This window comes from Diospyros lotus, chromosome 2 (genome assembly GCF_014633365.1).
Source record: "Diospyros lotus cultivar Yz01 chromosome 2, ASM1463336v1, whole genome shotgun sequence".
Classification (NCBI taxonomy): Eukaryota; Viridiplantae; Streptophyta; class Magnoliopsida; order Ericales; family Ebenaceae; genus Diospyros; species Diospyros lotus.
Window position 1 is genome coordinate 4,933,838 of NC_068339.1, and position 13,935 is coordinate 4,947,772.

A 13,935-nucleotide genomic window follows, 5' to 3' on the forward strand; every position below is an offset into this window, starting at 1 on the left:
ACAAGTATAAAATATCACATGCATCAGAGATCAAATATTGTTAGATTATTCTCCCAATCAAAAGAGAGAGAGAGAGAGAGAGTATTCGTCATTACAGTGCTTCCAAAAGTTGCTTAAACCATAGTTTTGCAGTTGTTGAACTTTCTTCAATCTTGCCTCCTACCTCTCATCTCTCACTGTTGATCACATCTTCCTTTCTTTTCTCATATTTTCTATTCTATTTCTCCTTTTAAAGGTAAATTCTTCTAGAAATACTACTTGGACACTCAAGAGGGACACTCTTATATTATTGTGTTATACATTTGTGTGTGTGTATATATATATATATATATATATATAGAGAGAGAGAGAGAGAGAGAGAGAGTATAATGCACCAATGTAAAAATATATCACATCAAGTGTAACTCTTGAGTGTCTAATTAGTAGCATTTTCGATTTTCCCCCAAAGAGCAAACCCTGTCTTACTCGATTTGGTAGTGCTTGGCTCCAAGGTGGTTATCTCCTGTTCTAGATGGTTGCCTCCTCTGCCCTAGTCAGCATTTGTTATATTTCTTGCTCAATTAGGGATAAAAACCCTCCAATTCTCTTTGCCATCTCTCATTTTCTATGTACATCTATGTACTCCCTTCTTCATGTCCTTGGCTACCATCACTTGTTGTCAATGGTTCATTTCATTACAACTAGGGTGTGTTTGATTGTATTTAATTGAAAAAATATATATTTTTCAACTTTTATGAAAAATAAAAAATCACCACCCCTTTAAAATCAATTTTTCATTAAAAATGGGTCAAAAACATGTTTTAAAATGTTGTATCATGAAGTTCTATTCCATAAAAAATATAATGTATCAAACAACAAAAATAGAATTTAATTCCTAATATGTAACATTTTTCATGAAATTAATTTTCATGCTATCAAACACGCCGTTATTGTTGACACTTGATTTCCCTCAATTTTGAAAAATTAATGAAAAACAAAGTAGTAAAAATTGTTTTGTGCGTGCCGATTGTTTTTTGTGGATAGAAACGATAGACTATCTTCAAATTTACTCATTTGATCATTATCTTCTCTGAGTTGAGATCATTTGATTGTTGGTGGTCCTCTAGCTTAGGGTTTAGCCATTGAGGTGTCTATTATTTTGCTTTCAAATGCTCGATCAAATTTGATGGAAAAGTAAAGATTGAATCCAATCTTCAATATTCCTTTTTTTTCTTTTTATTTTCAATTGAGATGTATGATACAAACTCGTATATGATACATAGATATTAAGACTTAGTAATATTGAAATGGGAAAATAATCATGAACATATATAATAGGGAGAAACAAATTAAGATGAATACTAATTAAAGTTGTTTTTAACAAAAAAGAATATTCGAGACATTGCATGTTAATGGGACATATATACTCTTTACTATATATGTTGCATTTACAGAATTGGATATATTTTACATTTGAATGGGTTATATTATATGGGAGTTTGATGACTTGTACAAATCAATCTTCTCCAATTATGGTCATCGAATTTGACCCTTTTTTTCATATAATTCTTGATTTGTATTTGTATTTGTATTTGTATCTATATTTATAAGTGCTTTAATGATTATATTTATGTAATTATTGATTAAAATATATTTATATAAAAAAAATCTTATTTAGTTGGATTACTATTTTGACCCACAAAAGAGAATAAAATGTTATTATTTAAAGAAAAAATACTTATATAACTGGATGTATAAATAGACTACACATTAAAAAAATCAAAATTTCATTATGTGACATTTGATGAACATAAAGCACCGAGGAGTGGGGTCAAACCTTACTGATACTAAGACATGGGGTTTATATTCATAAGGCCTACTAGCACGGAAAAATTAATTTTTTTATATTTTTGTGATTTTTTTTTAAATTTTAATTTTAAATAATAAGATCTCGATTTAATCAATTAATTAATTTTATCCACAATCCGGATCCGATTTGGAAGACATTCACGACTCGCTAAAATAGCATGTCATTTGACATTTTAAAACATTTTGAGTAAGCCCCACTTGCACATCTATAAAAAAATAAAAAATAAAATACTATTAAATATATATATTTAACATATATATGTTATATATATATATATATATGCACAAAGAGAAGAAAATAGGCAAAGTACGGTGACAGTGACGAAGGAGGATTGTGATGGCAACGGTTACGACGACGAACGGCAACAACAACAATTGATCTAGAAGTTAGAGAGGCGACAATCGATCTAGGCTTGCTCCTGCTCACGGCAACAACAACCGATCTGAAAGTTGGATTGACCACCGATCTAAGCTTCTTCCTGCTCAAGGTCACTTCATAGAAGCGATTGATGACTCTCTACTCTTACCAACCGATGACGTCCTTTGTCGGCTGTCTCGCCCTCATCATCAATTGCTTAAACCGGCCCCCATCGACATCAACGATCGGTCATCAAGCTTCTAAATTCGACATTTTTCTAGATCAGCCTCCATTGCCATCTCCAACTTCTAGATTGATTTGTCACTTTCAACCCAGTATCATCGACGTTGTCGTCACCGTCACCATCTTCTGTCTATCTTCATTTGTAAATATCCTCTTCTGTCTCTCTTTCTCCCTCTCTCTCTCACACACACGCAAACATATATATATATATAACATATATTTAACATTATTTTAGTTTTTTTATTTTTTTATACATGTGTATGTGAGGTCCACTCAAAATATTTTAAAATATCAAATGACATGCCATATCAGCGGGTTTTGAATGTCTACAAATCAAATTTGGATCGTGGATAAAATTTGCAACAAATTAATCAAATCAGGACCTTATTGTTAAAATTAAAATTTTTGGATAAAATCACAAAAATACAAAAATATTTAAATTTTTCATGCTAATATCATTTTTTTATATATGTGCATGTAGGGCTCACTCAAAATATTTTAAAATGACAGGTGACATGACACATTAGCGAGTTTTGAACGTTGACAAATTAGATCCGAATCGTGAATGAAATTATAATCGATTGATCAAATCAAAATTTTAAATAAAATCACAAAAAACATCTTTTTGTACTAATAGCCCTATTCATAAACATAATAAAATTTCCTTTTTTAAAGTGTTGTTCCTATTCAAATTGGGATGAGGCTGAGCTGAAGACTGCATCTAGGTTGGGCCGTAAAGTTTGACATTGTTAGTGCCGGGACCGACCGGCATACACTTCCCGCAGAAGATGTCGGCCCGGCGCCGAACTGAACCATTAATATATACCTATATAGTAATTGGCATAATCAGTCTTTAATTCGTACTGTAATTGGGTGTGAATTGGAATGTTCTATGAATAGATTGAACTTTAAGGAATAGATTGATTTTGATCCTCACTCCGAGGTGCCTGCGTGCTTTGATTCTGTTCACACTATTTCATGGAATGAAGCCTATCTAATTGTGTTTGTGCAGTGATCAAGATGTCGGCTTCGGCGGCTCTGGAGTTTGGCGGTGGTTGGGCCGACAGAGATATTGGTAACAGCGGTAGTTCAACTTCAATGGGTGGGTGGAAGTGATTACGACCAAACATATATATGCTGCCTTCTATTAATATTTTATATATTTTTATTAATACAACAGATAATATAAGAAATTAATACAAAATATCAAAATTTGAGTATCTAAATAATATTTTTATTTACATGTTATACAGCTAAAAATATATTCGGCCTTCTTATTTTGATTTTAACAATGAATTGTTTAAGTAAATGTAATTTTAATATTTTTTTTATTAGTCTATTATTGTTCAAACTAAAGTAAGGGTACAAATTCAACATTTGATCCCATTAGTCTACCTGTTCCGTCCACCAAAGAGGACAAAAGATCATCTTACATTTTATCCTTTTCAAGAGTGTTTATTGGATCCCTATGAGTATACTTTTGATATTTTGTATTCCTATAATTTATTCTCAATTCTCATAGTTTAAATAGAATAAAAAGAGTTTTATATAATAGTTCGACGATTGGCATGTTTTTTTGGATCTTAGAGAAGTTCGTAAGTTGATGATAACATCGCATGTAATTTAAACTAAACGTGACATTTTTATAATAAGTTAAAATTATATATTCCATGTAACGAGTATTAGTTTCTTTCATAGTCAAATTTATACAGCAAAAGAAATCCTTTCAATGGCATCCAACCCCCTTCTTCCATGGTCCAGAGCCGAATTCCATGACCATGGAAGCTTTTCAGACATGTACACCTGCATAAATAGATACATTCAAACATATATACAAACTTCTAGATATATATATATATATATTCTAATAAATGATATATATTTTACTTTGTAAATTTATATATTCTAATAAATGATATATATTTTACTTTGTAAATTTATATATATATATATATGTAATGATAATTTATTATTATTATAAAACAGATATAGGTTTGTGATCGGCCTAAATCCACTCCATTCAACTGCTCTAGTTGAGACTGGACAGACCCAATTATAACTATCTTATAAAATATTATTAACAAATAATTTTTTGTGACTTATTTTTAACGTTGTATGGAAAAACTATTATTTATTAATTTGTGTGATGTACGTTGTTTTCATGTTAATTAGCACGTTCTGCAATTGGTATATATATATACATATATCATTCGGGTATTGTCCACCGTAATGAGCTGACGCTTTCAGATTCAGAATAGTTTTCATACATGCAGTTGGGAAGGCTTCACTTTGGATGCTTCTGAAGAAGGGGAAGCATCTATATCCATCTACTTTTGAAATGCCTTTAATTGAGGCAATTAGAATAACTAGCTGGCTAGGAATAGGATGGCTATTCCTTAATTAATTGCTACCATTATAAAGCTTCAACACTCCTAAATTAATGATTCTTTACTTAGCAAAACAAATTAATGGATATGTCTTTTCCTTGATAAAAAGGCCAAAGGCCCAACAAAATTAGAAGGAATTAAAAAACAAATTAACGAACAGAGATTTAACTGCTTGCTTCTTACTTGAGTACCATTTTTTTGAAGGTAATGTTATAATTATATGCATACACACGAACAAGAAATTTATTAAAAATGATGTGACTTGCTTATAAATTATTTAGTAGGACAAACTCACAAAAGTGTCTCAAAACTTGCACTCATATAATATATATATATATATATAATGTGTGTGTAAATTAGAAAAATATGTATATTTTGTATCCACATTGATCAATCTATGTTAGATTTTTTTTTTTTTTTGACAAAATATTGTCAAAATATAGATTTGCAGTCTAATGAATATTGAACTGCTCCAATAAATCATATATATATATATATATGCATCTGATTAATTATGTTTTGGCCATATAGTCAAGAGTCAACATGGAAACTTTGAAGTAGCTAGATTAATTTTCCATGGCAAATCCTATATGTAGATCGTAATGTAGAATTGCGTTCATTCCATTCAACATTCTCCGAGTTGCATGGAGATATATATATATATATATATATTGAAGAATACAAATGAAAATGCATTTTAAGCTTGTAAAGGAAAGCAACAACTAATTAATCATACAAGAAGAAAGAGCAGCGCCAAGTTCACCTTTTACAGTAGTTTGCAATATTTGGTGATCATCATCAATATTAATCAGCTGGTTATCCCATCACCTTCTTGAGTAGTCAGCCTCGAAGTCATCCCCACGCTGGTCATGATGAGGAGGATAAGAAGCAGAAGAAGAGCTTTCGATATTCTGCGGTATTGATGAATTAAATCTTATAATCTGGCCTTCTTGTGCTTGTTGAGATGCCGAAGGAGCAGCAGTAGAAAAAGCAGTGGCTAATGACGGATCAGAATTAACAAACGTAGAGTAATTAGGAGCAGAATTAATGCCATATTCATTGCTCCCGCTCTGAAGAAGCTGTTGATAGTGAAGAAGATTGGGATAAAATTGTTGAGATGGAATAGGAATAGGAGGATTAGCAATATTATTATGATGATAATCCCAATTATGAGGTTGTGATGATGCGGTAACAAGGCGCAAATCTTGATGATTATGAGTAGTAGTTGTAGGGTAATTAGCAGTGAAGTGAGTTGTGCCTGCTTGAACCCTTTCGGGGAAGTTCAGCTTGGCTTTGTTTCCTTTGAATCGAAGAGCTGCTTCATCATAAGCCAGCGCAGCACCCTCGGCCGTGTCGAAGGTGCCGAGCCAGACTCGGGCTCCCTTCTTCGGGTCCCGAATCTCAGCTGCCCATTTCCCCCATGGCCTTTGTCTCACTCCTCTATAGTGTCTCCTCTTCTGCCCACCTGCGTGTATAACCAGAGTCTTTTTGTATTAAAAAAATTTCATACAACCCATCAAATTCGAGTGTTTCGTGAGCAGCCTCTCTAAACCCTTGTGAACTTAATTAGTTCATGAAGTGAGGTTTTCTTGGCTGAGGGCTAATTAAGAAGCTTAGCAAGGGATACTATAAGCAGTTCCATAAACGATGGATAGTTAGGTGCACCAAGAGAATGTGAACTCAACCCCGCAGAGCCAATTAGCAAAATATATATATTGGGTGGGGCAATGGGCTAGAGTAGACTCAGCTATTTCTTCACACACAAAGTGACGTCCCTTGCAATCCACATCAACATTGTTTGATGCCCTGCTACGTTATTCCAATTCACATAAGCCGACACTAATTGAAAACAGGATTGTGCTGCAATGTGAAAGTATGGTAAAACTGGAACGTACATCTTGAGGAAATTAGAAAAAGGCATACATCCATGAGTCCTACCTAGATCGGGAGATATAGAAAGTAGTGGCCGGCCGGAGCGATTTATAAAAGAAATCAAAGAGGTAAAGCAACACATACCATGCATCTAGGTTCTATAATGAAATGGTTTAAGTCTCATTCTGATTGATTAGGTCATCGATCGCGTGTTTCAGAACAGAAACTAGAGATAGAGCATGAGTACCATCACAGATAATAAACTAGGGGATTGTCCAACCCCGTAGGATGAAATGGTTATATATGTAAGTTATTATTTTGATAAATCAATTAGATCATCTTCCCTTTAGGGCTTGGAAGGGGAACTATATATATATATATATATATATATGTTTGCAGATAGCTAGTATCATATACATCAAATGACCTGCAACAAGGAGAGAGAGAGAGAGAGATTTTAATTACCAGCAACTGGGTCGACTTGACTGGGGGGATGAGATGGGTTGGGTTGAGATGCGATGGAGGGTAATGGGTTGTTGGAAGCATGAAAATGAGAAGTTGGAGTAGTACTAGTAGTGCTCCCAATAACTTGAGAAAGAGCAGAAACCATGGCCATCATATCATGCTGGGACCGATCTGAGATGACAGGAAACAAAATGTTGTCTTCTTCTGCTTGTTCTTTCTTCTCCGACGACTCTTCCGATGAACAGGGCCTCTTCCCATGCCTTGGATCCACCTTGAATAAAATTTTATATTTATCAATTAATCTTCTTCTTCCCCGGAACAGCTGGGAATAAGCAAATTGATATCTATCTATCTATGATCTATCCATATCCATCTATCTATCTATCTTCATGAACAAAACAAACAAACACACACTTGGTATTGGATGGATTGAATAGTATTTGTCCAAATGGTCAAAGCAGAATATGGATTAATAAGTCCAAGGAGATGAATAAAAGCATTGAAAATCAAGACGCAAAGAGTAGTGGAGAAGATGACACCAAGTTAGGGTTAGCTTTATATAGATGAGATCGTAAGGATGTGTCCCTCCTGTAGTTTGAATAATCTCCTTTTTTTTCTTATTTAAAATGAAAAAAAAATTATTTTTAGATAACACCGGCATTTAAAATTCTCGACCGTCCTTTTTGAATTCATCTACAATATATTTATATCCAATTAAGGAGTTCTAATAAAGACAACACATTAAGTTATTAATTAAGTTACATAAAAACAAAAATAAGAAATAGATACGATACAAAATAGAAATACAAAAATAATATTTTTAAAAAAATAAAAAATAGAAATGAAAAAAAATGCATAAATAAAAAAATATAAAGATCTTTTTGTAAATATAATTTTTAATATAAAAAATAGTTATTCAATCTAAAAATAAACATAAATTTTATAATACATTAAAATAAATATAAATTATATCATTCATGAATCAAGATTTATTAATTAAAAATAAACCCGTTTAATTTTATTTATATAATTTTATTTTTTTCATCTCTAACATTTTTATTGATATAAACGTGTTTTTGATATTTTTCTAATATTACCAAATGATTTCAAAACATTTTTGAAATTATAGAAACAAACCAAAAAAGTTTTTTTGGTGTTTCTTGCTATTTCGATATAGAAAATATTTTGAAAATGTTAAAAAAATACTTCTAAAATATTTTCATACATCATAGGTTATTAAAACATATATATTGAGTAAAATTTCTATTAAAAACGTTTTTTAACAATATCATAGACTCCCTATTTTGTTAAACTTGTGATTCATATATATAATTAAAACACCATTAAACCATAAAAAATAAAACAAATATTGCAACTATACACCTACTAATCTAACCCAACTACCACTCGTTAAATATAAATTATTAAATAAATAAACTCCTACACATATAAAAACATATTTGTCCACTCATATAAAAAAAAATGCTTGTTATTTTAACATATTACAAAGTAGTGAAATTTTTATTTGATAAGCTAATAATATTAATTTATTGTGGGGGTTTTTCTTTTTTCCTCTTATTTTATTATTTATTTATTATCCATCAAAGTCAAAGAGTTCATGCTGTACCCTAGCTAGCAGCTACAAACAAATTAATAAAAACTTGAATTGGAATCAACAAAAAGCATTTATTGTTGTTAATTTAATTTATACCTTTTTATTGATTTAAGAATTATAAGAAAGAAAGAACTTAATTAGTTATTTCGGCTTTTTCCTTTCTTTTTATTTCCTTCTTTTTCTTTCTTTTGCTGCTTTTAGAATCTATCAAACCCCACGAAATGGAGAAGGTCTTGCAACCTATACTATACTACATGTCCTATTCATTTAAACTAAAGTTATTAATGCAAATAATATGAATTTTTTTTAATTTTTATAAGATATTCAGACTTATCTTCACTAAACCTTAAGAGTGGATAATCTTTTCCCTAATTCACTACCATATAAATTTTGATGTAAATATAATTTATGTACATTTAGAGTTAGACATCCGACGTAATACATGCGAAATTTATTTTTTAATTTTATTATTATCTTTCAGTTAAATATTATCTTTTGTAATAATTATATCTTTTAATTTATCATACTTATTCAAATTTCAATACTCCATAAATAAAGAATTTAGCAACAATAATTAGTAAATTGTAAATCCAATTCTATGCTTATGCTTTAAATCCAACAAATAAGAAGTAAAATGCGTAAATGAAAGTAATCAAAGGGAAAATTGAACAGAAATGAATTTTTTTTAAAAAAAGAAAAGAAAAATAAAAGCTGAAAACTCGTTTGGTTTAAAAGAATGAAATTCACGCAATGATGGATGAAAAATAAATAAATAAATAAATGGACAACTGTCCGTAAATGCGTGAATGGTCTGTACGGAGATGCATCTCTTTTCCTTCTAATCATGACGGAGCCTGCAGCCTAAGTTCATAATTCAAAACTAATAATAATGACACCCATTCCATTCCATTCCATTACTCCCCCCCCCTCTAAAGTTTGCACGTGACCGAAAATATTAATATTATTAACTCTTTCTGTACCATGAGCTATGATGAGTTACTGTACGATTAAAACGTATTTTATATATATAGATATATAAAATAAAAAAAAAAGTACCATCGTATTATAATACGGTTTTTAAAATAAGAATAAAATTAATCTATTTGATCTTAATAGTTTAAATACACCCCCCCCCGCTGCAGCAAAGAAGGTGGTTTGCGGGGGGGAGTGTACACACGTGGTGAAAACACTGGTACACGTGTGCGGCGGAGAAGGCACGAAAATTCGGCGGCGGCGCCAGCTGCAAGTAGTTGTAAGCCAACCAAAGGGCAAAGGGCAAAAGGGCAAGAGGAGGAGGAGGAGGATGTTGATTTCAATGGGAGAGCTCCAAACAACATAAATGTAAAGAGTGTCTCCCTATCTATCTACCACTTTACCTTTTCCAGCGAATCAATTTACCTTTTCCAGCTAATCAAAGTTCAGATGCGTTAGTCAGATTGGGTTATTTTCCATCTAAACGCCACAAAGGAAGGAAGGAGGGGGACATTGGAGAGACAAAAGTAAGGTATCATGGAATTCTATTCTTGGGGGAGAAGTAGGTCTTCCTTCCTGTTCGATTTCATATATAATTAATAATTATATTATTATTATTATTATTATTTAGAAATAATAATGCTTAAATTACACATAATTCTACTACTTAGCATAAATATTTAATAAATCCCACATTTTACGTGACCGCTCTCCCATTTACTTGAGTATTAATTAATAAATATAACATATATATATATGTATAACTCTTTTTTTTATTATTATTATTATTTTATGGAAATAAAAGTTAAGATCTTCTTCTTCTGTCCTATTGCTCTTTTGTGTATTTTGTCTTTCCTTCCTTTCGTTGTTTTTGTTAGGTAAAGAGTTGGATTGATCCGCCGGCCGGAGCCGAATTCCATGACCATATAAAGATGCAGTTTTTCAGATTTGCGCGCTGTGCACGCGGAAATACATTATATTCATAAAAGCGACTGCCAAAATAAGATTTCGATGCTTTCCACTTTTGACAATTAAGGACGGACCTTTCCAAAAGTTTTTAATTGTTATTTTTCTTTTTCTTTTAATCTTCAAATTATTTAACATATTATTTGATGACTTTATTTTATTTTAATTTATTTTTTTCTTCTCCTCCTCTCACAAACTTATAATGAGAGTCACTAGAGTAGAGTCCAACGACTCCAAACTTTAGATTACACAAAAATAGAAATGAAAAACGAATACAAGAAGAACAGTCAAAATTAAGTCGACGTGGCTTGCTGCTTTATAAAAAAAATTATATAAACCTATGATTTGATTTTGTTTTCCAGTCTAAAGAAAACTGAAGATAACGACACTCGATGCTCAACAATACCAACAAGAACACAAGTACCCCAAAGCTCTGACAACTATGCAGTTTAAATTATTTTTACATAATTATTTAGTATTAAAAAGTAATTAACACAACATGAAAATGACAAGAAGTTTAAATGGAATGTTTGTCCTTACTTAGCTATAATTATGATACTGTTATGTTAAATTAAATGTTTAAAACATGATTTTGTCAACCGTTGATTTTATATCTTACCCATTTTTTTCAGCCAAATTTTGAATAATATTCAGTGTTATTTTGATAAAAAAATTTAAATTAATCCAACGATAGTAGTGTAAAAAATTAAAAAATATATATACATTATTTTAATTAAAAAAATCCTTTCAAACAGACTTTACAACCTGACTAAGTTTTCAGCATGCTAGATTGCATGACGACAAACTAAAGTCTGTTAAAACATTTTCAAAAACAATAAAAGTTCCTAACACTTTTGGAAGAGTTACTCTTAGAAGATGTAAATAATGGTTGTTGCTAAAAATACAATAATCAGAGTTTTTATGAAACGAGAAAAATTGTAATGGAATATTTCGGTATAGCTAGGAGTCGGCCAACTAAAGGTCACGGCTTCTCAAATGGGTCTTTCCGAAAGGATATAGGACTTCCCGAAAAGGCCTTTTCGAAAGGATATGAGGCTTCTCAAATGGGCATTTCTAAAAGGATTTACTGGTACTTCTCTCGAAAAAAAGGTAAAAGGCTTTCGAAGAGAGTTTTGAACCTCTCTTGAAAAGAAAGGTAAAAGGCTTTTGGAGAGAATTTGGGACCTCTCTCGAAAAGGACGATGAGACATGATTTCAAATAGAACTGCGAACAACCAACGAAAGGTCAGAAAACTTGCGGGGGATTTTTTTAACGCCCTATTTTTCGAGCGCGTTATAACTTAGAACAATTCTGGAATAATAAATTTTTTTATTTATTTAAGACTACGACTAAATCATATCATTGCTCTTATCCATCCCAAATTTTCATATATTTATCTCAAAAGAGAATCAACATAAACATTAAATACGGAAGCTAGAATCGAACCTAACATATTAACATTAATCATAAATCAATTCTTACATCTTCATTTTCTATAAATAAGATTCTATATCACCATTCCTCAAAAAATTCAGAATTCGAAATAGTAGAACTTAAATACATGGGCTACATAACATACATTCAATTCATCGTGCACTTTATTAAGTGTCATTTCATGCCTCATTCATCATCGTTTCTGTTACAATCTCCATCTGGAACGTCTGAATATTTCAGGGGTAAAGTCCAAGTTAAATGATAATCATCTAAGTAAGGGAACAATAAACATATTTTGTGCATGGATACAAAATGTCATTTTCCATAACATTTCGGTTTGAGCCAACACTACCTTATTGCTACTCTTCATTTTCACAACCTCCTTATCATGCCGAGGTGTATGGTTGTACCCTTAGCAGAGCAGCGGTCCCAACCCGTACTCTCAAACCCTTGTGCGAATGCAATCAATAATATCATTGTGTACATATGCATATTTCATCATTAATACATATAAATGCAATTTACATAAGCATATTCACATCAAGATATGATAATATCATTTACTTAAAATCAGGTTTTGGGTAAAACCACTTACAAATCAAGCATTTTAATAAAACTAAATCCAGTTGAAAAGTATCACTTACTTTGCAAAAAGATAATTTTGCCCCTAGCGTAATTTTACCTCAAAATTTGCTTCGAACATCCAATCGTACTCAATTATGAACCTTGATGTACCCTAGGCATCATAATTACTTAAAAAAATTAAATTTCTAATTTTCTCTAATTTTCCTAATTTCTCCTATTTCCTCCTATTATTTCCTCAAGATTGTGAAATAAAAATTTTCTCAATTTCTCTTCACAATAATTCCTAAAACAATATTCCTAAATTCCAGAAATTTCCTTATAAATTTCAAAATTCATGTTCTATTTATTTTTCATTTTCTCTTTGATTTTCAAGCATCTATTGCCTCAAAAATCCATAATAATACCAATCATGCATTTCTCTTCCAATTTCATCCTCAAAAATTATAAAATATCATTCTTATATTTTTGAAATTTTTGAAGATAACTCACCTTCCCGCGGAACGATTTTATATTATTTTATATTGCGACGAAGTCTCGATTTGTGTATACAACAACGCCTTCGACCACAAATTTTCAAACAAACTACTAAATCCAACCTATAGGATTTTTCTAAGAATTTTTGATATTTTTCTCTATATATATATTTTTTCTCTTTTTTAAATCTCTCTCTCACTCTCAAATCTTTCTTTCTTACAACCTTTCTCTTTTTAATTTAAATTCTTCAACCTTTCAAGTTTTCTCTATTTATAGAAGGTTGAATTAAGTTTAACATAATTATAGTGATCCACTATCTTTAATTATTTTGTCACATTTCTTAATTATTTTCCACTAAATCTCACCCATAATCTTTAATTATTTATCCACACCCTACTTTGTCTCCCACATTTCTCAATTATTTCACCAATTATTTTTTATTATTTGTCCACACCTTACTTTTTCTCTCACATTTCTCAATTATTTTACCTATTATCTTTAATTATTTTGTCACATTTCTTAATTATTTTTCACTAAATCTCACCCATAATCTTTAATTATTTATCCACACCCTATTTTGTCTCCCACATTTCTCAATTATTTCACCCATTATTTTTAATTATTTTATCACCTTAATTATTTTTCACTAAATTTTCTTTTGAATAGATTATTCTTTCATTTAATTCATTAATTTTAACCCCACTTTCTTAGTCTA

General features: G+C 30.9%; 1 protein-coding gene across 1 annotated transcript; it reads right to left on the bottom strand.

The window, feature by feature from the left end:
- Window positions 1–5,521: 5,521 nt before the first annotated feature.
- On the bottom strand, window positions 5,522–7,686 carry LOC127795332 (ethylene-responsive transcription factor ERF113-like). Its single transcript, XM_052326939.1, has 2 exons — window positions 7,174–7,686; window positions 5,522–6,301 (listed from the first exon to the last, which is right to left on the bottom strand). The coding sequence occupies exons 1-2, from the start codon at window positions 7,325–7,327 to the stop codon at window positions 5,661–5,663; spliced, it is 795 nt and encodes a 264-aa protein (XP_052182899.1). The 5' UTR covers window positions 7,328–7,686; the 3' UTR covers window positions 5,522–5,660.
- Between the last annotated feature and the right edge of the window lie 6,249 nt (window positions 7,687–13,935).

What these genes read in the sequence shown, in the direction of transcription:
- LOC127795332 (XM_052326939.1), bottom strand. Translation starts at nt 7,327, where the DNA reads ATGATGGCCATGGTTTCTGCTCTTTCTCAAGTTATTGGGAGCACTACT. An exon ending in TCAAGTCGACCCAGTTGCTG is followed by an intron (nt 6,302 to 7,173) that starts GTAATTAAAATC and finishes TTATACACGCAG; the next exon opens with GTGGGCAGAAGAGGAGACAC.